This window comes from Corvus moneduloides, chromosome 5 (genome assembly GCF_009650955.1).
Source record: "Corvus moneduloides isolate bCorMon1 chromosome 5, bCorMon1.pri, whole genome shotgun sequence".
Classification (NCBI taxonomy): Eukaryota; Metazoa; Chordata; class Aves; order Passeriformes; family Corvidae; genus Corvus; species Corvus moneduloides.
In genome coordinates, this window is record NC_045480.1 from 49,629,998 (window position 1) to 49,656,043 (window position 26,046).

Genomic DNA, 26,046 nt, shown 5'->3' on the forward strand with positions numbered 1-26,046 from the left:
CCAGCTGTAATTGGTAATTAACTTCTTTACTCAGATCATTTTTATTTTACCTACCTGCTATGCTATATTCTGTAGGTCTTTATCTTGGAAGACATAGCAAGGCCAATTCATGACAGAGACTGGGCTCAGGACCTTCATCTATAAACTATTTGACTCAGGTAAGGTTGCTCATTTTGCAGTGCCCACCACAGTGGGATCAAAACTTAGTATAGCATTTACCCATGCTTTAGTATAAACAATAAATAATACTTTGTTGTCTAAGCAGCTAAAACATGCATCACCATGAATTATTTTTACTGTGTCCAACAAAGGTCTTGATGCTTATGTGGAATAGCACTGTTCTCTATAACGCAAAAAAACCCAAACACCCAAACCAATAAATAAAAACCCCAATGCCTCAAATAACAGTTTAAAGATTTAAATCCTTTCCATAAATGCAAATACAGCTAATTCAAAAAGTAGGATTCTTCTAGATTTTATTTTTATGCTTTACATCACCCAAATCCTTTTTATATGTTAGTTCATTATGCAGCTATAATGTATATTGGCAAATACGATTTTTTGTTTAATTATAACATATTAAAGTGTAATCTTCAAACTGAGGTCTTTGCATCATTTTAGTCTCATTTGTTATACATAAAGGGGATGCTTTAGATTTTGGTGAAAAAAAGAAGCATACAATTTATCTACACTTCTCTTAAAGATTGGCAGTTTTACACTGAAATATTTATTAGAAGTAAATGTCTGTATATCTCATTGTCCAGGATGCAGTGGGGACTGCCTGAACACAAGCTTTCCCCTGACAGCTTAATCTGTTGATTGTCACAGTGACGCTGCCTGCCCCTCTCACAGAATTCAGCAGTAGGTTTTACCATGCAGTGCAAAACGTGGCTTCTGGGAGAGACCAGGCTGGGGGAGAGAGTGAGGAAGGGCTGTAGAAACTCTGCCATTCCACCCAGATAAGCCCACAGGGGCTTTATGCTCAGGATGTTAAAGCTTGCTCTCTTTTTCAGGCTCATCTCATTTTGTGGGTGAGAGAGAGAAGATGAGATAAGTACAGACAGAAGCTTGTACAGAATTTCCTGGCGAAATGACTCAAATGAAACAAAACTCATCATGAATTAGTGATGAGTAAAGGGCTTCAGATTGCCTACTTCCCATGTAGGATATGTACTCATATTGATGTCTGAATACCTGAAGCTTCAATCCCCTCCTCTGGGAAAGGAGAATGAAAACAATTTAATAATAATAAAAAAATAAAAAAGGGGGAAAAGGAAATGCAACGCAGGATCAGTATCCTTTCCTATGTGGATATTTCCCATCATTAACTAAATATAAATTAATAAAACAATATGCCAGAAAATTATCACTTAATAGCAAATTCATTGTCAAGGCCACAGGAATGCCACATTGCCTTTTCTTCTATAAATTGTGTGTGTGTGTGTGTGTGGTGCACAGCAACAGACTTTGTGCCAAACTGAGAAATGTTAAATTTAGCTTGCAGTAAATAGCATGTCTAGCTAATACAGCTGGAACCCATCTTGGAAAGAAAAAAAAAAATCCCCATTATGCATGAAAATGAAATATCAGAATAGCTTTAACTCTTCCTGCACATTAACTTCTACGGTTTGGGTACAGCAGCTAAAACAAAAAAAAATAGGAATGTGCTTTTCAGGTGTATTTCTGAGGTGGCTCCATCCTGGGGGAGGCGGGTGAAATAAATAAATAAATAAATAAATAAATAAATAAATAAATAAATAAATAAATAGTCTCCCAAAAGTGAGGCCGCTGTCCGCGGTGCTGGAGGCGGGCGGGCGGGCGCGCGGAGGGGCGGGGCGCGGCGCGGAGGGGGCGCGGCGGGCGCGCTCCCGCCGGGGCCGGTTCCGCGCAGGCGCCGCCGCCGCCGCCTCGCCGGGAGCGCCGCCCGCCCGTTGAGTGCGAGGAGCGCGGGCGAGCGCGTGCGAGGGCAGGGCCGGGCCGGGCGGCGGGAGCGCAGCGGGCACCGCCGGCACCCCCATCACCCCCATCCCGCTCGGCGCCGGAGCCGCGACCAGCACCGGAGCGGCAGCGGCAGCTCAGACAGCGGCTTCTCCCGCGCCTGCCGCGGGGCTCTTCTCGTTCCTTCCCTCCCGTGGCTCGCTTGCTCCCGCCGGCCGCTCGCCCGGAGCGCACGGGATCTAATTTGCTGACGAGAGCGCTCCGCGGAGGAGAAGGAGGAGGAGGAGGAAGAAGAAAGGGCTGTTTCCGTGGCTTTGTGGATGCTCTACTTTTCCTGGAAATGCAAAAGATTATGCATATTTCTGTCTTCCTGGCTCCTGTGTTGTGGGGACTGATCTGGGGGGTCAATTCTAACAGCATACAGATCGGTAGGTGCCCGCATTTGGGGGGACCCCGCTCTCCTCCCGGCGGATCTCCCGATCCTTCATCCCCGCCGGTGTCACTCGGGCATTCCTGTCATGTCGCCGCGCGCCCAGTCCCACCGCGGTGCCCGCCAGGCACCAGCGAGGTCCCCTCGCCTTTTCCCCGGCCACACCGCCCGGCCCCCGCGACCCCCGACACAGGACGGAGCCGCGGCCGGGACCGCTCCGGCAGCGGCGCCCACCGGCACCCGCGCCCAGCCCAGCCCCGCGGCGGGCAGAGACCTGGCCCCGGCACCGCTCCGCCGGTGCCCCCGCCCGCCTGACGCGTGTGTGTTTCCCTGCAGGGGGGCTGTTCCCGAGGGGCGCCGATCAGGAGTACAGCGCCTTTCGGGTAGGGATGGTTCAGTTTTCCACCTCGGAGTTCAGGCTGACTCCCCACATCGACAACCTGGAGGTGGCCAACAGCTTCGCCGTCACCAACGCCTGTGAGTAGCGGGCGCTGCCAGCCTGCCGTGGCGGCGGGTGTGCGTGTGTGTGCGGGGGTGTGCGGGGTACGTGTGTGTGTGTGTGCGCGGAGGTGTGCGGGGTACGTGTGTGTGTGTGTGTGTGTGTGTGTGTGCGCGGGGTGGGGGCGTGTGCGAGGTAGGGTGCCGGGGGGAGCCGCCCCGCCGCCGAGCAGGTGTGGGAGCGCCCGGCCCCGTGCGAACGGGGCGCGGGGTCTCCGTGCGCCCCCCCAGCCCTCCGGGAGGTGTAAAATGGTTCCCGGCGGCTCCCCCCGCGCGTTACGTAAGGCTGCGCGGCCCCGGGGCTGCCCGCAGCGCTCCCCCGCTGCCCGCGGGCTGCGGAGCCACCTCGCTACCGGCGCGGCCAGAGCCGGGGCCCCCTCTGGCCAGCAGCCGAGGGGTGCGGAGCGGGCGGCGGGGGGCGATCAGCCATTTTACGCCGCGCGGTGCTGCGGGCTCCATCGCTCCATCTCGCCGCCCGCTTGCCCCCCGCCTGGCGCGCTCATGGGCGGCCGCGCTCGCCGTCCGCTGAGCTTCGCCGGGAGCCCGCCGCCCCCGCGGCTCTCCCGGCGGGACCGTGCCCCGGCTCCGCCCTCGGCTCGGCAGGGCCCGGCCGCACGCGTGCCGCGGGGCGCGGAGCACGTGCGTTGCGCGGCAGGCGACGGGGAAGGCGGGGCGGAGCAGCGCGGTCGTGGTAGCGCGAAGAGAGGAGCCCCGGACGGGGCGGCGAGTCCCGCAGCGGTGTGCGCTTCTGCCTCCTGTCGCTCGGCCCGGCGTGCGGCCAGGGGCGGCTGGCACGGTCCGTGCCGGGCTGAGAGCGGGGAGCCGAGGCGGCGTTCCCAGGGCGGTGAGGCGTGCCCGCCTTGCCCCCGCTGCCCCCGTGCCGCACGTGCCCGGTTCGGGCGAATCCCCGGTCCCCGCAGCGGCGCGGGCGGCAGCGGGCGGGGAGCGCGCTCGGTGCCGTGCCGGGCGCTCCCGCCCAGCGCCGCGCTCCCCCAGGCGTTTTCCTGTCCCTCCTGGGAAAAAGACGCAAGGGACACTGAATCTGGAGGTTAGCTGTTAGCGGGGGCGATTTCCCTTCGTTGGTGACCTTTTTTTATCCCCCTGATTCAGCTGCCTTGTGGTAGGTGCGGTGGTGCTGAAGAGGGGCGCCTTGGCACAGATGCTGGGATAGGTGGTGCAAGAGCTCAACGCAAGGAGCTTTCAGTGGCATGTGTGAGGGTAGGAGGGTATAGCATACATAGCTGAAAGCAGAAAAGGTCAGAGCATGTAATCACCCACAGTAATGCTAAATTGTTATTCTTTGCAAACTGCTTGGATAGTTCTTCCTTTCTTAGATAATGGGAGTTTGTATCAACCAGAACCACATGTGGTCGGTATTTGCAGATGATGTTACTTGGACTGTTGGTGAAGTAAGTGTAGCAGTTTATATGGCATTCTGCAAAAATGTGACAGGTCTTTCTGTGTTCCTCAATTCTGTGAAGTTAACAAAACCCTGAAAAAAGGTTTTGCAAAAACCAGATTTTTTTTTTTTCCTACTGGTACTAGAGATGAGCATAATCACTTTGTCTTTGAGAAAGTAAAGGTTATATAATTTTCTCCAAGACCATCAAGTGCTTTTGACCAGCGTTTGTGTGCATGTATTAGCCTTGTTCTTGTCTTCCTTGGAGAACTTTTACAATACTCAGATGATATGTGTAGGCTCTAGACTGCAGTAGTGGATTTTGAGGCTTCCAGCAGAAGGGAGATGCTGTCCACATTTTAGATTTTCTTTTGTCTGAACCTTGTGCAAGGCTTCAATTTCCAAGCAGGTTGAAGAGCTCCAAATTAAGACATGGACTTGTACTTGTTTTTTCATCACTTCAGTTACCAGTGATGGTTTAATGAAGTTACCTTGTGCATTGGATTTAATTGACTAGTGAAGCATGTGATAAAAATATGTACAGTATCCCCTTGATTACCTTCCCAGAAGGGTTTCATTGGAGAAAAAGGAGTTCCAAAGAGAAATATTTGGCGTGCAAGAATTAGAATTTAGGAGCTGATTGCAGAGCGCAGCATGCACAAATGGTTAAGAAGAATCCAACTTTTTTTGTCCCCTCTATGCTTGTTCTCATTTGAAATGCTGAGCATTCTGCAGGTTGGTTTAGGGTTTTTTTTGGGTGGGGTGTTTGTTTTTTTTTATTTCCAGAATTGTGTTCAAAGAACTTGTGCCCAAGACCAGCACTGTGAAACAATGCAGGTGTAAAAGAAGGTCACAGAAATGTAGGATAATATGAATCTGAAAATGCTTCAGTGTTTACCCAGGTATTTCACCCCAGAAAGGTGATTGTCCTTCACGGAGATATAGTGGCAGACTTATACCATAATAGAAGTGATGACCTTTTTCTGCCCAAATCGACCACTGAAATGTTTTGGCTCTTGATTTAAACCCCTGAGCCTGCTGTGTTTCAGGCTGCAGAAGCTGCAGCTGGTGTGGCAGAGCTGGGGTGCAGCCCTGCCCGCCGGTCCCGACCCGGCACCTGCGGGTGGCAGCCAGCAGTGCCTGGGGTCCCCTGCGCCACCCCGCCGGGGCTGGGCCTGCCTCCCTCCCCTGGTAGCCTCAGGGCAACAGCACACTATTCCATCTGCTTTAAAAACAAGCAAGCAAACAGAAAGCCAGCTGTAAAAATAAGTAAAAGTCTTCAAACTAATTATCAGCGCTTGCTTGGAGTTTGTCGATGGAGCAAATGGTTTTTAGATGAATCGGTGTTGCTGGTACTACTTTTAAATTAGGTTCCTAAACTTTAGAAAGGAGGAGATGGTGGTCACATTCCCCCGAGGAGTGTTCCAAGTAGTGAGACTACTCAGTTATTTAAAGGTGGACAGAAAATGGGTGTAGTAGTGGAGTGGACACTGTCAGTAGGTAGCCTTAACTCATGTAATGACTTGCACTTCAGTGGGAATTTCACATCAACACTAAGAGATCGTGTCATGACATATTGCATGACAGCAAATTGGGCCAAAATTCTACTGATCTTGACCAAGGTGGACGGGCCACCTTCACGTAACCTGGGAAAGGGACACAAGTCAATTATGTTCAAAAAGTAGCCATAAAATATAGTCACTTTAGTTTGTTGCATTGTTGCAACTCTGCAAAGCTGTGTTGACAGTTCATTGGGAGCAGCTGTTGGAATCTAATTGCAAATTGACACTTCATAAGTCAGCATCACTCAGAAGCTTAATGGTTTAGATTGAGAGATGGTGCACATTTTTTTCAGAGTAATGGCCCAATGAGGAGCACTGTTCACTGCTGTGACTGCTGTTGCACCCTTCGAGAGAAATGGGCTAGGCTTAGCACTGTGTGAGAATTCTGGATTCATTCTAACAGAATCTCCTCGGTTCTGTCTGTTTAACAGCTGGAACAAAGGTACAGCACTGGAGGCAATTCATAGGGCAGAACTGGGACATGTGCAAACCACTGGACTTCATTATCCTTCAGCACAGTGTAATTGAGTGAAGTCTAATTGGAGGACTGTTGACGATCGGTTATATCAGATTTTTTAAAAGTTCTTAATTCTGTCAAAACAAGAAAGAAGGAATGTGATGAAGATGAAATCCTTTCCTCTTAAATCTGCCTACCTAACAACTTTAGGGGTAGTTGTACTGTGTTCTGACATATATTAGCACTGAAAGGATATTGGAGTCACTTAAAGAGAGGTTTCCTATGGAGTACTATAAAACTGCCATAATGATAACAAGTTTTTCATACAGTAGTTTGAGCACAGAAGTAATATATGTACAATCTTGGATGTTTAATCCTGCTGGCTCAAGAGCCAGTGTTGAGCTTTTCTGTTTTAAATCAAGTCTTACAGCTCTGCAGGGATCACTGCACCATGACATTGTGACAAGGGTATGTTGATTCATGCATAAACCTTAGATCCTTTCATTATGTTTTCAACCAGCAGCTTTGAAAACATATGAATATCTGCCATGTTGCAACTTGAGAGTCATGGCAAAGGTTTTCCCAAGCATTTTGGAATATAATGCTATAGCTTTCATTCTTAAAGAAATAGCATTGAGCATATTGTTGGCAAAATGCATAACGAATAAGCAAAAAACATCCTTTAAAGGGAAGGATGAAAAAAATTTAAATGTGTTTATTTGAATTAAAATTACTGTGGACCAAGCCTAAATGTATTTCACAATAGATTATTAGAACTGATTTTAAGGAAAGGAGGAATTTATTAGCTGCTTGTGTTTCAGTTCATTTGTATTCCTGGTCCTTCTCATTTCCTTTTCACTATAAAACATTTCTCAGGCTCAGTGAGCAGATGTGAAATAGGTTCTGTGCCTTCTTGTAATTAAAATGGTCAGGATCAGATGGGTTTCTGCAGTAAAATGATACAATAAAACCAGGATGTAGCCTACAGTGGGAACTCCTGTGATTTTTCTTCTCTCAAAACATTTCTCCTCTCAAAATTGATCTCTGTAGCAAACTTGAAACATTCTTCTACTCCTGAGAGTTATTCATAAAGAAAGCTGGGGTATTTATTGTGTGACAGTGCTGTCCCTGCTGTGCACCTTTGCGTCTGGCTCACAGACCATTTTCACACAGCCGTGCTCCAGAATGTGGGCAGATACAAACCCAACAGTTTTCTCTTGCCTACTTGACTTTTTAAATTCTTATTATGTGATTGTTGCATTAATTTTGTCCATAAAATCTGAAATAATTTACCATGCAGTTTTGAATACAGTACGAATATATGTTTTACTCCTAGAAATCTGAAAGTGAGTTATGTTTAACAGTAGTTTGTGAGTAGTATGGCAATCATGCCTTAAATATGCCAATCAAGCTTGCAAATAAACCAATATTAGCAGTCAATCTCTTCAATATATTAATGTGTTTATATGTGATTTTATTAATATATAATATATGAAAATATAGTAAATTTTTTCTGTTTATGCTAATGAAAGTCTTAATTTACACTGTCTTCAATGGGTGTGATTGACTGCACATGGTTGAGGATGTACTTAACTCCTTGTGTCCATAAGATTTCCTTTACTATCCTGTGTGTATTATGCACACAAACCAAGCACCGCTGCACTAAGTGATGCTGTTACTGCTGGTTTCATTAGTTATTTTTTTCAAGCTTCTCATGATAAAAATATTTTTGAGAATTAGGGCATATTTAAGAGATAAATAATTCCTTTTGAGCAGTCGATAATTACTAGGAAAGTATATAATATCTGGGAACATATTAGTTTGAAAATACACTAAACAGGTAATTATCACTATTTTGAAAATTCAGATAGCATAATTTCTCAGGCATTCTCTGTGAAAACATGATTAAATTGTTAAAAACTATTTTCTTAAGGAAAATATAATTTTAAATTAATTAATTGAAATCAAATTAAAATCCTATATGCTGATAGGAGTAATTTTCAGGAAACTAAAAAGAGGATATAACCCACAGTAAACATGAATTTTTATATGTACATATATAGACAGACATGTATGTATGCACACATGTATATGTAAATGTACACACATATGAACTTAACAGAATGAACAGCAGTTTATTTTGAATGTCAGATAAATAAAAAGCAAGACATCAGTTAAACTCTACAGTCCATTTTTCTGAAGAGGGTTATCTCATAGCACTTAATAGTAAGATAATTTATCTCTTTAAGTCATGTTCTCATGCCTGTGAACCAGATGCATGAATTACTAATTTTTTATATTGAAGGCTCATGCCCATATTCTGGAAACAATGTCACAAGAAGACAGGGAGTATCAGGTCAGACTGAAAAGAACACTGAAAAGATACCCCAATAGGTAAAAAATGCAGTTGTATAGATCAAACTCTCTCTGTATGTATATGTGAATGGGCTTTCTATCTGACAGTTAACCGGAACTTTTATTTCTGAAATGTACAAGATTTGTCCCATTATTTTTCATCTGGTCATTACATTTATCAGAACGTGAATACAGTGGCATCTGGTTTTAGAGGACTGTGGACAAGAGATTAATTCCTTTTGCCAAATAGGTTTCTGAAAAGGTATAGGGCAGAAGTCTGGATGTTTTTATACAGATTATATAGGTTTGTAGAGCATCATTATTATTTTGTCTTGAAACCTTAATGTTTTCCTTTGGTAAGTTCCTAAAAAGACTTTGCATTGACTACAAGTGCATATTAAGTGTAACCTTGTCGAAACTGCAAAAGAGCTTTTATTTAAATTAGTAAATAATTTCAATAATGAATTCTTTATGGATAAGCAATAAGGAGTGAATAAAATAATCAGATAAACATTGTGAAGGCATACTGTGAACCAGCTCAACAGTAAGGAGTGCAAGCAGGTTTTAAATAACCACATGTTGAATAAATTCATACTGAACCTTCTAAAATCAATAACTGTGCTTAAAATACAGCTATTGTATTTATTTGGGTGCACTTACAGAGTGGTATAGATGTCTTTTGAAATACTGTTCATTTTTCTTTATCTATCTGTATATAGGACCACCACAGAACAATTTTTACTTTCTTATGCAGCACTGCTGTGCCTCCTTGGTTTATTCCACCACAGATCTTTGATTATTGTTTTCTTATTTTTTTTTTTATTGTTTTAAGAAAGGTTCTCAAATCACTCAATTTATGAGGAATTTACCTTTTCCTCCCCAAAGTCCCCGTCTGGGCAATGAATACAGAGAGTTAACATTCCTGTCCTGAATCTGATTTAATGTAGAGATACCTAATGCATTTTCCAATGGATAGCCACTTTATGAAAGTGTGAAAAAAATTTTACAAGGCAGAGATACTCACCATGATTCTACAGCAAGGTGTGGTTTAGCTCCAGCTATTACTATCTCCCACCACCTGCTCCCAAACCTGACTTGGAGAAATTAATGAGATTTTTTTTTGAGAGTTGAAATGTTACATACAGTTCAACTAAAGGTGACAGACTCAAGCTAAAGAAATGTCATATTTCAACTCTAATCTGCTGTTTAATTTGATATCAGAGGAAAAACATTCAGGTCTATATTCATTATCTTGAATCAGTATGGTTGTTTTGTATATTTGGGATGCTGGCTCTGAATTGCCAGTCACTTCAGTTAGTCCGTGAATGACTTACTGGGCTTTACTGCACGTGGAAATAGCATCTTCATTACTTATGTTTTCCTTTCACTGTTAAAAAAAAAAAAACAGAGTAATTTGCGGTTTGTGTTTTGAAATGGGCATATTTTTCCCCTAGGATTCTTCCAGTGACCAAGAGTAGGGCAAAATCCTGTAAAATGTTCAAATGCCCTGATTCATAAATGTGTAGTCATAAAACTGTTAGAAGAGTTTCAAAGCTCAATAAGGAACAGGGGCTAATTTTATAAAAGGTTCAAAACAGGTATATGAACATGAGTTTACTATGCTACATCACCTATTCAGTTTAATCTTGATTTCAGGTAGTTAATATTGGAAAAAAACCATAACTGACTTGATGCTGCATTTTTTCAGGCTGCTGTGGTTAAGGGTGCCATACCACTGTAATTTCTTCTCAGTGTAAATGGGTTTAGAAGTTTACAAACATGACTTGGGCCAGAAAAGATGCCTCTATTTAGTACAAATGGTGTGAACTGATTTTTTTCTCACACACTTTGAAGATTACAAGCAACAGATTGTTTCTAAGCACGTGGTATGATAGAAAATTTAAACAGCAATCTGCTAGGTAATGCAGAGATTTTTCTCGTCATCTGTACAGGCAAGACTGCTGTCAGGGCTCATGTCAGCAACAGGGCGAGAGAGCTCAGCAGAACAGCTCTGCAACTGCTTTGCAGCACGGAGAAGGGATTTGTTTTCTTTGGTTTTCTGCCTTCTATGAATGTATTTGCTCTGGTTTAGATCCATAAAATTAAAAGGCTAATATGGCTTACCATCCCAACTAATGTGGATCTAAATTTTTTGAATGTGTTGTATTTCTTTGTATATGTGTAAACTATCTCAGAATGTCTGCAAATGTATGCTGATGACAGACTGTACAGCTCTGAACAAGTCAGATTAATTTGTTCAATTATCTCATAAATCTTTGAAATTGAGGTTGTTGAGGGTTAGCTTGCTCAAAATGTTTCTTCCTGATACCAGGTACGAGTTGTTTTTGACAAAATGTCTTCCAAGCCAAAATGCTGATTTATATATTTTTTGTTAATTTTCCCCTCTATGAATGTCGTGAATTCCATTAGACTGTACTATTACAGTCTCAGAGGGGGTTCTTTGTACAAATGTGAGTTCTGGCAAGCAGCAAAATGTTCCTGTGTGACTGTACCTTGGGCAGAGACCTACTGATATTTGAGAGTGTATTCCAGGTGTAATATTTGTAAAGCAGGGTGAGTAATTTGCATGGTTAGTGCATACCAGGCACAATAAGCTACACCAATGCTACTTATAACCAAAGCAGAATTGATCCACACTGGAATTACAGGGAATGGTTAGGAGAATCATACAGGAAGTAACTTAGTTATTTTATTTCTCTTGTCCATGTCAGGCAGAAGACCTGAATTTTAACCCTTAGTCTTTAATTCTCAAGTTGAATGCCTTTGGCACTTGTCTTGATGTCAGAATCCCTCCCTGTCTCTTACTCTTCTTCATTTTTCCTGCCTCGATTAATTTTTGGTTAAAAAAACCTCAGTAATCCTGCATTTTGCCTGACACAGGAAGAAAGAAAGTAACTTCGAGGTTTTGGAAGCAGGAAGACAATTTCTTACCCTTTGTTGTCATGGTAAAGCATAGAGGAAAAGAAAACCCATTAGGAAAATTCAGTTATATTAATTTAAACAATTGCTCAACCAACAAATATTAATGGGCCAGATTTATACACAGCTTTAAACTTTCAAAGCCATTTTAAATGAACAGTTGGAAATATTATATTGAAAGACTAGATGGATTTGAGGGATCAGGAAGATGAGAATATGAGTCACTATATCTTATATATTGCAGGATAAGTATGGTTTTAATTTCACTCACAGCCTTCTATCTGCTCCATCTTAAGGTGCTTTCTTTTGGTGAGAGTGGAACATGCTGAAAATCTACAAAGCGGTGACTGAAAAGTCATTCAGTGCTTTTACCAGCTAATCGGATTTGTTGATGTATTCAGCAGCTGGATCCAGCGATCTGGAGTGCAGACCAATAAGACCAGGCTATTTTCACCCAACCAAATAAATGCTCAAGCTTCTGCTGATGGTAGTAGGAACACAACCAGATCCAACAATTATATTACTTATTTTTTCTGTCTAAATGGATTTGGTTTTTTTGTATATGAGAAGAGGCAGGGATTAAACAATATCTAAAAAGGGCAATAATGTTTGACTACCTATCTGACCTACACAATATTGTTTCCAAACTTTTTGGCACACGCTCATATAAGACCCCATGTTTGTTTGATTGGCATTTCTTATGTATTTTACACTTTTATGAAGTTCTTTGTTAGGTTTCAGTATGGAAATCTTAGAAAAATTATTAGACCATTTCAACTCTGTTTCAGTATGTAAATAGAACTGCTGCCTAAAAATGGAAGAGTTTGGCCTATGCTTGTGTAAGCGAAGAGAAAAAATGTAATACTTACTCCTCTCCTTTTTTTGTATTTGATCTTGGATGTTATTATGTGATGAAATCTTTGCATAAACTTGAATTTTTAATTTTCTCTTAACTCTTTTTTTTTTTTACTTGTAGTAAAATGTGTTTTAGCTTGACTATAAAACCAAGTAGCATACTTTTGCTATGTATGAAGCAAGCAAGCATCTGTGGGCTGCAAATACTGATTTTGTTAGCAAGTGGAGCACTTAATGTTTCTTTGAGCTTATCTGCTTACTTCTATTTCAATATGATAAAAACCACAATATATTCTTCAAGGTCTTCATTTGTGGAGGCACTTCTACTCACCTGCAGTTTGTGATATTCACCCTATCTTGTGTGACCTCAAGGGGCAGCTCCAGGAAATGGGAGCGTCCTTCAAGCTCCATGGCACATCTGTTCAGGTGTCCCGGCACTCCAGTGTCTGAAACGTTGCTTGGAGCATGTACTTTGTAATGTCAGTAATTTCCTGAGATTCGTGAGAAAAGAGCAAGTCTGTAAACACCTAAATGACTTTTAGGAGCTCTGACATTTTTGTTAGTACTGTTGCAATTAGTTTTTGTAGAGGAAAACACAGATTGTATTAAATCATGACTGAGACATTCCAAATAAATACATGTTCAAGGATGGTCTGTGCCTGTTCCAACATGCTGAGGAACCTCCAGCGTTGCTGCATCTAGTGTTGATCTTCTGGGGGTGCAAAAAAAATTACTTCAAGATTTTTGTTTGCCTTTCTGGATGGAAGTGTTTCTGACTTCCTACTGAACCTGTGAATACAATAGTTCTGTCAGTGTTGTGACTCCTAATATTACTTTTCATTTTCTGGTACACAGAATCCCAATTCCCTGTGCCAGTGTGTCTGGCTTTATATTGCATTCCAGGAACTTGCAGTGTTCAATTTTTGCAGTGTTTCTGGCTTTATATTGTATTCCAGGGACTTGCAGTGTTCAATTTTTGCAGTATTTTGTTTTTACATGACATCTTGAGATCTGTATGTTACAATATGTAGAAGCCATTTTAAAAACTAAGTATCAACTGCCTTAAAAAACAAACGTGTTAGGAAAAATGTTCACTTGGCTTGTTCCTCTCTTCATACTGGTGATAAATTCAACAATGTAGATTTATTTAATTCTGAAGTTTCTTCATTTCTTCTTTTGTTTGTTTGGTGGGGTTTTTCCCTTCTTCTGTCCTTGTAGTGCTTATAACAATTCTCCAAAACTAATGTTGCTACTACTGGATTATTAAAAAGACTGTGAAAATAATTTTGCTAATTATTTAACTGTGAAACATTGGTGTCTTCATAGCAAGAAATTTGTGCCTTTAAATTTGTCTTATTTAGTAAATGTCCTTTGAAACTTCCTGAGGAAGCTAGCAATGTTCACATGGTTAACCTAGTCCTATCACTACAAATTGCTTAGCAACTTCTGTTTTGTGCACTGCAATTGAACTGTATTTGCTTTTGATCTAAATTTTTTTCCTCTTCAAGAAAAATTCTGGCATTTTTTTGTATAGGGTTTTTTTTGCTGCTCTCATTTTTGCCAACCAGCTAAATGTACCAAAAGTAGCTGTTTCAGGAACCCTAGTCCTCCATCTCATTAGGTTTGTCTTCTGGTGTCGAGGTTCGATTTTAAGAATTTGTTGCTCAGTGACTGATTCTACTTAGGGTACAGATCCATTGGGTGATAGATGTAAAGTGGGTTTTTTGTTTGTTTTTCTGAATGCTTAAAGTACTAGAACTCAAGACGTCTCATCTTGTTACAAAGCAGTTTCTTAACTGTGTATGACAGACCAAAGGAGAGACTGTTTAACTTGATGAGCCGAGAAGAGGTTTGCCTCACTGGTGATATGCTGGAGGAGAGTTTTGACCAAAAAAATCTCATACACTTCGGATTTGTCTTACACATGCTGCCAAACTTGTAAGATGGGGCAGATGTGCACATTTCAGTTTATGTTGCTTCTGGTGTTTGTGGGAATTTCTCATTCTGTAATCCTTGGTGGCTTTATATACTTTTGATGAGTCCTTACTAGCTGTGCTGAATCTCCAGTTCTCTTCCATACAGTAGGCCAGGACTGACCAGTTCCCAAAGTGGTTTGGAAACTATGGTGTGTAATGCTCTCGTGTTGCACACATGAAACTGGGAACAGTCAAGAGTCCAGGAATAGGTCAAAGATGGAAGCATCTGTGTTACCCAGTCTCAGGGGTGTGAATCAGGTGCCTCACAGTGAAATTGGCAGCAGCACCTGATGGAACAGACATCAAGCCAGCTTAATTGACAGAAAGCTCCTATTTAGAAGTTTCCAACTGAAAGGGTCAAATTAAAACTGCTCCTCTCCCTGCTTGGGTGACCAACCGAAGCTCTGAGGCAAAGGAAGTGGGATTACTGGCCAGAAGCTACTTTCTGAGCTGTAATGGGTTGAAGCACTCTGGTTATAATGGTGCTTTGGGTGCTGTGCTGATCTGCCACCTTTATGTTGGAGTAGTCCAATGGTCTAGAAACAAGTGAGACAGAGTCTGGGGGCTCAGAGGGTGGGAGAGAAGAGAAGCCAACTTTCTACCTTATCCTCAGAACAAGTATGGGCCAAGGTGAGAAAGGTATTTTCAAACACATGAAAAGAGACACAGTTATGCAGGTAACCTTTTCTCTGGGATATACTAACCTTAGGGTTTCTCATTAGATTGAAGTGCTTCATCTTAATTTGTACTAGTAGATCTGCAGTTTTGAACCTGATATTGTAGCAGAAAATATGGGGTTTTGCCTCCCTTAGGAGGAATTGCAATGTGGTTTTTTTTAATTAGTTCCGTATTATGCTGCAGGTACCATTGGTAAGATCTGCTGGGTATTTTAGGTAGCTGTTAAGGCTGTTTGTATTTTAAGTTGTACTGCCTATGTGTTCAGCATGGTACCTGCTGTTCCTGTGGGTCTAGTCACTTGGTTCTAGATTACGTTCAGGGTAGGGAGTTTAATCTCTAGAGGTCTGCATATGTTTAGTTCTGGCTATATGGGTAAAGATTTCTTCTCGTTTAGCTGTTAGGACAGCTACATTTATGGACTCATAAGGTAACAGGCACTAGATTTAAAGGTTAGAAACCTGTTGACAGGATGTTTTCTGTGATGGATGCTGAACTTTCAATATGCTTTTCATGGTCTGTCAGACAGTCTGTTTCATCCAAAGTATTTGCTGAAGGAGCTTGCTGGAAAACGAGAAAATGAATTCTTTTTAGGAATTTTATTTTCCTTTTGATCAACAGGTAAAATAAGATTACCTTGCTTTTTTTCTGTATAATCTTCATTCAGGGAATGATTAATTCATATCATGGTCCATTTCTATGAAGGAGAAAGTAGGAGACAGCAGTAAAGCACTCAGATTTTTTTTCCCTCCCCTTTTCTGCATTGCTGAGCACAAAGAATGGAAGTTCAGCTTAGGATAAAGTGCATAAGAAAAATACGTTCCTGTTACCCTTTAGAGGCACATAATATGTGTTACATACTATGCTGATTTTTCATTCCTGTAGGAACAGGAGGGAACATTACATGGAAAAACATGCTTACAAACAAATAAAACAGTCTTGTCAAGATCTGGATTGTTCGTACACAGGATGAAAAGTGAGTGATTTAAACATGCAAGTCTGAATAGTAGCAGGAATAACTGTAGTGCTATGCTGTTGAATAGCAAACGAGGGCATCGAGAGATAAATGAACAGAGCAGCCTTGTTCAGGTGTACCTTTTTACAGACAATGAAATAACAAGGATCACAAAATATTATGCAGCCCTCAGGAATAGGTTTACTAGATTTTTCTTCAAAATCCCTATTCAATTGATGTAACTCGCTCTGACAGTTACTACAGGGCTGAATCCTGGAAGGTCCAGTATACCTGAGCATGCCAGCAGTAGTCATCTGGAATTACAAAAGGTCAGCAGCACTGCTAATCACAGGACTTGTGCTAGCTTTCCCCTGCATCTGACTGTAGTTCATCCCATTTGTAGCTCACCTGGGTAAGTATGAAAAACAAAATACATGGAAAATATTTGGTACTTGAAATTAAGAATAAACATAATACAGAGTTCATACATGGCTGAACTAAACAGTGGGTTTTCTGTTCCTGAATTACTACAGCTGATGTCAGGTGGAGGGTGTAGTTCTAGATCTGCGGTGATCTCAGCTGGGTACCGGTGCACACAACCATTTTATCTTCTGTGCGTCTGGATTTCCTTCCCACACAGAATGGTGTTTTTGAGGGGACAGTCAGTGCTCTGTCAGGCTCCCAAATGTCAACAAGAGCTCTTGTCCAGACCAGAGGTGCTCTCCAGGGTTCCTGGGTCTGCTGAACACAGGTACTCAAAATTGAGTAGGTCGTACAGTCCTTATTAGAAGCATGCCATTTGCTTAGGTAGCGGTACTAGCAGCTCTTAATGATTAATGTGGAATACATCAACTGCTTGGCCTTAAGAAACTATACTTAGAAAAAAAAATGATGGAATTCTGACAATTTTCCAGGTGGTAATTCTGTTGAACCATTGCTTGTTCTTCAATGCAAATATTCTTCTGCAGATTATTTGAAAACATGATGTAAGAGAAATCTTATTGAACAGAATAGTCTAGAGTGAAGATATGCATATGCACCCCCCTCCCTGTCCCTAAAATTATTCCTCCTGAGGTTCATTGTCTTTAAATCTTTAGCCATATATCTTTCCTCGTAGTGAATGTCATGGAATTTTTGTTTTTTTGGAGAAATGGTTAATCACATCTAGTTCTAATTCATAGGAAGCTGTAATTGCATTTTTAAGGGGAATAATTTCAATTAAATCATCAGCATTGTGGTTGAGTTTTCTGATAAAATGGCAGGTAGCAGTTAGTGATTCCTCTAAAATATCACCTTGATGGTATTTCTTTCAATCTTTTAAATTATTTTCACAAACTTTTTAACAGCAAGTGAAACAAACCAAACCAAAATGTCTCTCTCCAGAAAATATGTAGGTGTATACCATCCTGGGGTGATGGTGATCCACCACATTTTAAGATTCAAGCAACACATAGAGCACAGAATGGCATTTTTGCTCACCCTTTCTGCACGGTATGGAAAATATACACAAGAAGGATTAGTTTTTTCAATGATGAAGTTTATAATGTTCTGGTTTGTTTTTTCTTTTATTTCTAATTTCGTGTTTTGAAACTTGGGAAGATAGTAATTTAGCAGAAGCTTAAGTTATAGTAATTCTGTGACTGAAAACTAGATTGTGACATTGGAGAAAGAAGTTAATTTTCTTGCTACCATGACCTTAGACTTGCTTCTTGTGGGCAGAAGTTGCAAGCTGATGAGTTAAAAGTAGGGAGGTGTGTCAGTTTAAGAGAATTAATAAATGTGAGGTATATTGTTAAGGGATTGAGGAGATTTATTGTAACTCTTGATGTGTTTCTGGAGTCCTTCAAAATAGAAGTTAATTTTAAAAGTGTAAGAATAAACAATTCAACTTGAAAATTTGTGAAGCCATTTTTCAATAGCATGTAAAAGGATATTTGTTACAAAGGAATATGTCATGGTGATTAAAAAATTCTTATTACTTGATATGGTATAAAGTTTTAGTGAATAATGCTGCAGGATTTTCTGCTTAGCGTGAGTTATTTCAGCTTTAAATAAACTTCCTGAGTTTTTATTTTGCAACTTGCAAGTAGTCTTCTCTGACTTGTGGTAATGCCCTATAACTTGCTGTCATCTGCTGGGCTTATATCCTTACTTACTCCAGAGGTACCACCACTCCAGATTTGGATCTATGCCTGTTAGCCAGAGACAATGCCTGGGCATAGTTTAGGGAAAGTGGAGTACAGGACCTGTTTGCAGTAGGCAATTGGATTTGGCCACCATGTTTCTAAGGGAAGGAATTGGCTGTTTGAATGGAAGTTTCCCAGCCAGAGGCAGTGGGGATGGGCAACGCATGGGGGCTCATCTTGTTTGCTGTATCACTCTTGCATTCACTATTTTGGGACATCAGGGACTTGCCTGGCATGTTGTAGGTGACTTCCAATCTGCCTTTGTGCTTTATGTCCTGCTCCTGTGATTTTGCATATCATCCCAGTAGAACAGATGATCTGTCAGAAGTCCATCACAGACAGGAGTGAATGGGGGCATGTGTAAGGAGTGCATCCATTTGGAATTCTTCTTTGCATAGGAGAACCAGAGGGGAGACCCTTGTCACTGTGACAAGAATTAAGGACAGGCTTGAGTCCACACCAGTGTTCCAGTTTTCCTGCCATCCACTTCAGGAATTATGAATACAGAGAGCTGTCAGAAGTGTCCTTTTTTACTGTTCTCCTTGTATGACTTGGCCTTTACTCTGGAATATTTGATAACAGGAACCAATTTGTTTCTGCATGCATGTTTTTAGTAATGCAAAAGATGACTTCTTTTGTGCAATAGAATATACAAAACACAAAGCAAATGTTACTGACTTGCTTTACATTTAGCTTAATAGAAGGAAATCTCCAGAGAAAGGTATAACCTTGCTTTCCTAGTAAAATACTAAAATCTTTCTTTCTGGTTGCATGTTGCATTAATTCTCAAGTTTGCTTGTTTCTGAAAGAATCGACTAAGATAAAGAAGAAAAATAAAAGCAGTTGTTGTGCTATCAAGAAAACTCCATGCACTTTTCTGACAAACAATTCCGAATGTACTGTGATGTATCCTTCAGGGAAACTGGGTGCAGTTTTTCCTATGCTTTTCTGGAATTCTTATTAATATTAACTTCTGGCAATGCATTAGAGTGGCATTACAAACCCCAGAGCCTGTTTCAGATGCTCATGCTGCCAAGTTCAATCCATGTGTAAGTTATAGACATGATAGTTTTTCTGGGAGAAAAATACATTGCTATTTTAAGAGCACTCTTGTGTAGTTTGCTTAGCTGTGTTTTTTACTTCATGAAGCATTGACTGAAGTGAAATGCTTGATATAAGAAATTGATTGTTTTACTGGATCTAATTTAGTCCTGAATGTGAACAGCAGTGTTTGCATTATTCTGGAGTTCTCTTTTAACTGTTACAGTGGTGTGTAATTCTAGTCTGGGATTTGACATTTCCCCTCAAGAAGGAACATAAATTGGACTGAACAGTGGCTTTTTGCTACCAAGCTACAGTTTGAGGGCTTTCTAGCATCAGTCCTTCATTTACAATAGCGTTTGGTAGGTTTCAAAAGGCCTTGCAATTCTTTGAAGACTGACTCTATTTTCAAACTGTAGGCAAATGTTCCACTAGGCTTTAAAAATGAACTGATTTTTGAAATGGACTTGTCTTCAAGCCTTAGTGATTCTGGAGGGATTATTTTGTGGTTTTATTTTGTGTGGGTGTTTTGGGGGATTTTTTTTTTTTCATTAAATTGTTCCTTTTAAATTATTTTCTGAAATATTTAGTTCACATTATGCTCAAGTTGAACAGAGTATATATGCTTTGGAATAAATGGTTTAAACATTAATCCTTAGGGAAGACAATGGAAAGGGAAATGCCTCTGCCACTCAATTTGCAGCATAGCATGAAACAGTCAATTACAAAGGTGAAGATCCTGACTTCAAATGCAAGCTATTATCAGTCAGATGTAAGTTGTATATAATCAACTCATATAAATCCCACCATTACAACTAACACCATTGTAAATCAGTGTACAGAACTTGCAATCTGATTGTGAATCAGTGCTTTTTCTCCTGTCCTGCTGTTTGTTTCAGATTATTTAATTTTCCTCCCGGGTATCATACACTCGTGACAAGGGGAGTGTTGAAGATGGTGTTAGAGAGTAGCAGTTCTTGTAATATTGCATTTAGCCTGTGTATATGCATTAGATGTGTATCTGTCAGTAGTTTTGGGGGATTTGAACTCCCTAACCTTTTTATCAATTATTTTTTGCATCAGATGCTGTAATAGGAGATTGCTAGTCTGAGAGGACTTTGTTTAGTGTTCCAAAAGCCTGTGAGCAGGTACTGAAAGTGATTTCTGTACATCTGTAAGTAGTGTGGTAGAACCCCTCAGCAGCTAATTAAAAACTAGCTCGTACTGCAGAGCATCATCTGCATTTATTTGCATTACCTTTGTGTCTGGGTGTCCCTGGATGTATTGCAGGTTTATTGTACTAGGCATTGCACAGCTTTGTAGTAAGTGCCAATTCTTGGCCCAAAAAGCCCAGAACTGAAGTATATGAGGGAGACTGAAGAACTTTCTTGCTCTTTCCACATGCAGTGCGAAAGAGGGTTGGAGGGAGATTAAATTATTTACTCAAAGTCACAGTGTTGTCTACAGCAGAGCTGTAAATGAATCTAGATTTCCTAAGGGCTGGTGAGAAAGTAAGAATTCTGTTTGACAGAAAAATTAATTGTTCTGACATTAGTTTCCTTTGTAATGTGTTAGGGAAAACAATCGATCAGAAATTTCTTATGGGTAAGGAAAAAAGAGTTGAAGATTGGTAGAAACATAGCAAGATAAAATAGGCAGGAAAAAGAGAGAGAAGCATGTCAAAGCAATTTTATGAAAGGGGGAAAAATCAAAGTCATTTTTCCTCTGCATGATTTAGGTCCTTAACTGATGTATTGTTTTAAATAAGTTCCAATTAGAGAACACTTGTCTTTTCTTTATGCTTGTGACCCAGAACTCTATTTTAGAACTTAGACATTCTGTTAGTCATTCTTTTTTTTTTTTTTTTTTTTTTTTTTTGTGTGTGTGTGTGAGAGGGAAAGGGAAATGAGGAAAAGATAGACTTCGGCAAAAAGTTTGAGTTCACAGAAAAGAGATGTCTTCCCAAAATGATTCTGACTACCTCTATTCAAGAATCTTAGGTCATCTTAGTTCTGTTCATACTGCATTACACTGCTTTTGGACAAGAAACATTATATTCCAGAAGGTGCACAGGTGCAGAATGAAAATTTAACTCTTATCTTCCCTCTCTGTTGGAGAACAGTGTCACTAAGATGCACGAAAAGTGGAAAAATCTGTTTATTTTCAGGCATATATGTTTTTAAGCAGTTGTAAATTCACATATATATATATATTCTAAGAATATTTATAAATGCCATTTATTACTGAATTTCCAGGTGGTGATACTGAATGGGCTTACATTTTAATGATGAAGTTACTCTTTATTTTATGATTAATGGCAATAGTTCTTTATAATCTTTCCCTTGATGACATCAGCAACTTTCATATTTTCCTGGTTGTACTGGTTACATACGTTAGTTATGAATATAAGGGAATAAGTTTTAGGGATATGTTGTAAGTAACCAGATCGGTAGATCTTGTTCCATTTCTCGTAGTCTAAGAACTCAGATTATTTTTGGAATTTTCATAGTCTTCTCCCATAGACCACTGACTAGGTTAGCATTAGTCTTTGATTGACCCAGTAAATTTTATGCTACTGACCTTGACTAATGAATGTAAAGGAGAAAGTCACAGGGCGTGGCTGGTTCCTGTGTCAGCAGCTTGTCAGTAGTAGATTTATGTTCTCAAGTTTGTTATGTTGGCTACTAGATTATGATTACTCCAAAAGAGGTGAGAAGGTTGGTTCCCAAAATGGTGAAATAATTCTTCCTGCTATTTGTTACTAGTTTGTGTTAGTGGTGTTTATTACAGAAAGTGTGATTAAATTACATGCATACGGTCTTGGGAGGAACAGAATATTCTTTAGTCAGTAGCGTGTAGGCATTTATCAAACTGAAATGGCCTTAAAGGACCAGAAACTCGAAATACAGTAATTCCTGCTAGTTCAAGACTCAACAAACCAAATGTTAAACTTCCACCAGTAATAATTCTGTCTTAGGGAAATTTAATTTTGCTTCCTCCTTTTTAGAAAGAAGCTAATGAAAAAATTTCCCAGGGATCAGAGCAGGCTGTAAAACAAGTAGAGCATAATGAAGAAGACCCCTCCTATCCTCTTGGTATTACTATTTGTAATTGGACTTGAATTAAATGTGTCAAATCTCTGTTCCTGGGTGTCACATCAGTAATAGGTACTTCAGTTGCTGTACTTCTTTCCTAAAGCTAAAAATATAGTCCAGATAATCTTGACTGCCATGGTCACAATTCACCCTGTGATGTTGACATGTGAAAAAGGAGCAGAAGGTGCACCTGTAAATCACTTTATCATCTATCTAAATCACCAGTCATTGATTTCCTCTAGGTTTAAACAGGTCAGTTGCCCATATATTTCAGAATATTTGGTCATGTTTTCCTTGGGATTCTTTTAATCTTTCCCCATTAGTTCAGCCTCTGCTCTCAATCCTTTTCTTACATTTGAAGTACCTCAATAGCCTGGAAATGTGTTGTTTTTATTTATCACATCATTATTCTCTTCAAAGGGTTGTTTGCCTCAAGTCTCATTTATCCTGATTTTCTGCTAGTTTATTTTCAGATGCCAGCAGGTATTTTGTAATAGCAAGCACACATCTCAATAGCTGGCTTTTCTTTTTATTTGGTCTGTCTAGAAAATTGAATGAATTAACATCTCAGACAGGAATTTCTTTCCAGAATATATTTCACTTTAAGGGCATATATTTGTATCTCTAAGGTCATCTACCTAAAATCTTGGCACTGAAGAAACTAGTGGTTTGCCAAGAGGATGATCAGTAGAAATGTTGCAGAGCTGCTATGTGCATATTAATGGAATGCCAGACAGTGAAGCAGTGGGTATTTCTGGATTTTAATATAATGTTGCTGCATTGGTGTCAGTTTTCTCAGCGTATCAGTGGCATTTCTATCTCTAAGTATGCTGCCCTAAGTCCTTCTAGCATTTGATGCTGCTTCGTTATTGTCGTTTTAAAACCTTACTTCGGATTAAAGGATGATACAATCCTTATATTTTGAAAATCCCAGTTAGAAAAACACTATTCCAGACTAGCCATCAGTCCCCTTTTCCTTTTGCCCAGTTTGTAATTTTCATAGGCTGATTGCAAATTTCTGCTAATGCAAATAAGAATACTGACATTTCTTATACCACTTAAGAGGGTTGATGCTCTTAGCTGTTCTCCTCTTTCATATTGCTTGTATCTGACCTAATGGCCTCTTTTTGTGATCTGCATTTTGCTGTGGTTTGGTAAAAACTGGCATGCACTGCCAACTCACAACTTGTGTGTTGGGATTTAAAGGGTTGGGTTCCTTTCTGAGATTGCCATGCGCTGGACTATAATTCACAATGACTTCATCTTCTGTAGGTCCTTTCAGTATTTAATACTCTTTCTTGGAATGTAAACAATATACCAGGAAGTACCAAATTCACTGCAAGCCCTGTCTTCCCAAAGGACCATTAAAAAAGATTGCTTTTGTCCTCTGACTGATCTGGCAGCATTTGGATCAAGCATTTAGTACCTTACGTGACCCTCTTAGAAGGGATCTCATCAGAGGCAATCTCCCAGGCCTTCCTGAAATACTTGCTCTTTTGGATCCTGATTGTATTCAGAGTACTTTAGGGATTTTTTTTTCACTGAAGCCACCCAACAATGCCTCTGAGACTGAAATGTGCATCACAAGGATGGGTTCCCACTAAAGGTTATATGGTTAATTATAATAATGGTGGCTCACTACTGCAGTTATATTTGTAAATGAGATGATTTTCCAAAAATAAATATTCCAGGCCTTTGAACACAAAAGGAAGTCTGTCTTTGGCAAGAATTACCCTAGGAGGACTCCTGTTAATGTTTTCTAAGGTGTTAGCCCTCTTGCTGGTTTCACTGCTGCTTAAGAATCTAAAATAGCAGATTTTACTCTCTCCTTGTCCTCTCATTGCCCTCTCTCTGGTTTGGGGGCCTTAGTTAATCTGGCAGTGTGACTCAATTGGTATCATCTAATAGTGCAGAGTTTCAAGTACTTACAAATGCCAGTTGCCAAGGAGCACAACCATTCAAGGGCCAAAGAATTGTAGGGCTGGGCAACTTCAGGTGCTGAAACTGAGAGTGGTTGAGGTCATGCCATGTTAAAGTGAGGCAGAAAATCAGTGTATATAGGACTTTCAGCTGGGCGTCTCTGAGAATAGGAGCTTGTCAGCAATGACACAGCATTCTTTCTAGCTGTAGTATAGAAAGAGAAAAGGGACACCTTCAATGGTTAAGCTCTTTGGCATGAGAAAACATCAAGGAATGCACGTACTTATATTATGTGCTTTAGCTGGATAAATTGCAGTTTTCCAGTGATGATTCTGCAGTTCTTCTTTCTTATCTTTGTTCATACTTTTCACAGAAAATAGTGGTGGTTTTAATTATTTCTTTTCTTCTTTGTTTCATCTGCCTCCCTCTTTCCATTTAAAATTAACAGTTTTGCCTTTCTTTTCTGGCTTCTCCTTTACTTACAGAAAGTTGTATGAGGTCATTCAATCTTGTCATAAACATTCTCATACTGTGGGGATGAGATAAGTATAAGGTACATCTAAAACTTTAGAAAAAACCCACAAAAACAGGTTTGTACAGTCTGCTGTGAGAACATAAGGGCACAAGTCGTCTTTGATCTCTGTTCTGCTGTATTGATTTAGCTTTTAGTCCACTAATTAATATGATAACTGGCCTTTAGTACATAGTCTTTGAAATCAAGTCTACTATTTCAGCTAATTTTTTTTTTTTTTTATAGCAAAGGCTTAATTTCCCAAGGAATATTCCAGAGCAAGAGCATCCATGGTAGAGTTATGCTGTCATAATCAAAAGTGTCATTAAGTCTGGTACAGTTTGTGCAGGTAATATATCCAGAAATAAAAGTTTTTTGATTTTTTTTTTTTTTACTTTTAAATGTTACCATTATTTTAAATATTTAAGAGTTGGGGTTTTTTCCCCCCACAAAATACCTCTCTCTGAAATGTTACTGAGGCTTTAAGCATAAAAGCCCACCCTGTAAAGTGTGTTGCTGATACTGTGCAGTAGCTGCATCTTAGCATCCAGTGATGACGACATGAGTTAAATGACATTCCTTCTGCAGTGATGGAAACTCTGAGACTGTCTATGCAGACATACCCAGAAAAGGTTAGGATGGCCTAGCTAAAGTCATAAAGTTAATGTGCATTTTAAAGCCTTGCAAGGTGAATTAAACCTCCTTCATTTCTGTATGCTAGAGTCCAAAGAGAATTTCAATGCACTTTTTGTCATTTACAGCTGTCATTGATTAGCTCCTGAATGTGAGACTCCCTCATGATTGTTGGAAGTTGTCTAGTTAGGAGTGGGTCAAAGACATGGTCCTGCTCTAGAAAGAGAGTGACCTAGATGGGAAGATTTTTGCAGTCTTAGTCATCTCTGCTGCTTGTGATTTGTGTGTGAAACTGGTGGGAAGTTTTTTGAATGTAGTCAAGAAGTTGGCAGCATGGGCAGCTTAGAACTCAACACGTGCTGCAGTTCTACCACGGTAATATAGAAAGGACTTAAAAAATTAAAAGGCAAACAAAGAGGTTGAAAGTAAAAGAAAATTAACTACTATTCAATTCTTCAGATATATCATTCTTTAAATCATTATTTAAATGCAGCTTCGCAGCCTGAGTTTGTATCCCTGAAAAGGAATCTGAGACAGAGTAAGCTGTTTAATGGAGTAGATGTGATAAGCACAGGCCAAGTCTCATTTTTGCATAAAATATGAATAATGCTCAAGATAAC

The 26,046-nt window shown here is 40.4% G+C and overlaps 1 protein-coding gene across 4 annotated transcripts in view; it reads left to right on the plus strand.

Annotated features, from left to right (window-relative positions):
- The first annotated feature begins 1,920 nt into the window (after window positions 1-1,920).
- The window catches only part of GRIA2 (glutamate ionotropic receptor AMPA type subunit 2), a 93,910-nt gene continuing 69,784 nt past the window's right edge, over window positions 1,921-26,046 (plus strand). For all 4 annotated transcript variants that reach the window (XM_032108211.1, XM_032108209.1, XM_032108208.1 and 1 more), the window contains exons 1-2: window positions 1,921-2,366; window positions 2,705-2,845. In XM_032108211.1, coding sequence (XP_031964102.1) covers window positions 2,279-2,366; window positions 2,705-2,845 — 229 coding nt within the window. In that variant the 5' untranslated portion in view covers window positions 1,921-2,278. The remainder of the gene's footprint in view (window positions 2,367-2,704; window positions 2,846-26,046) is intronic.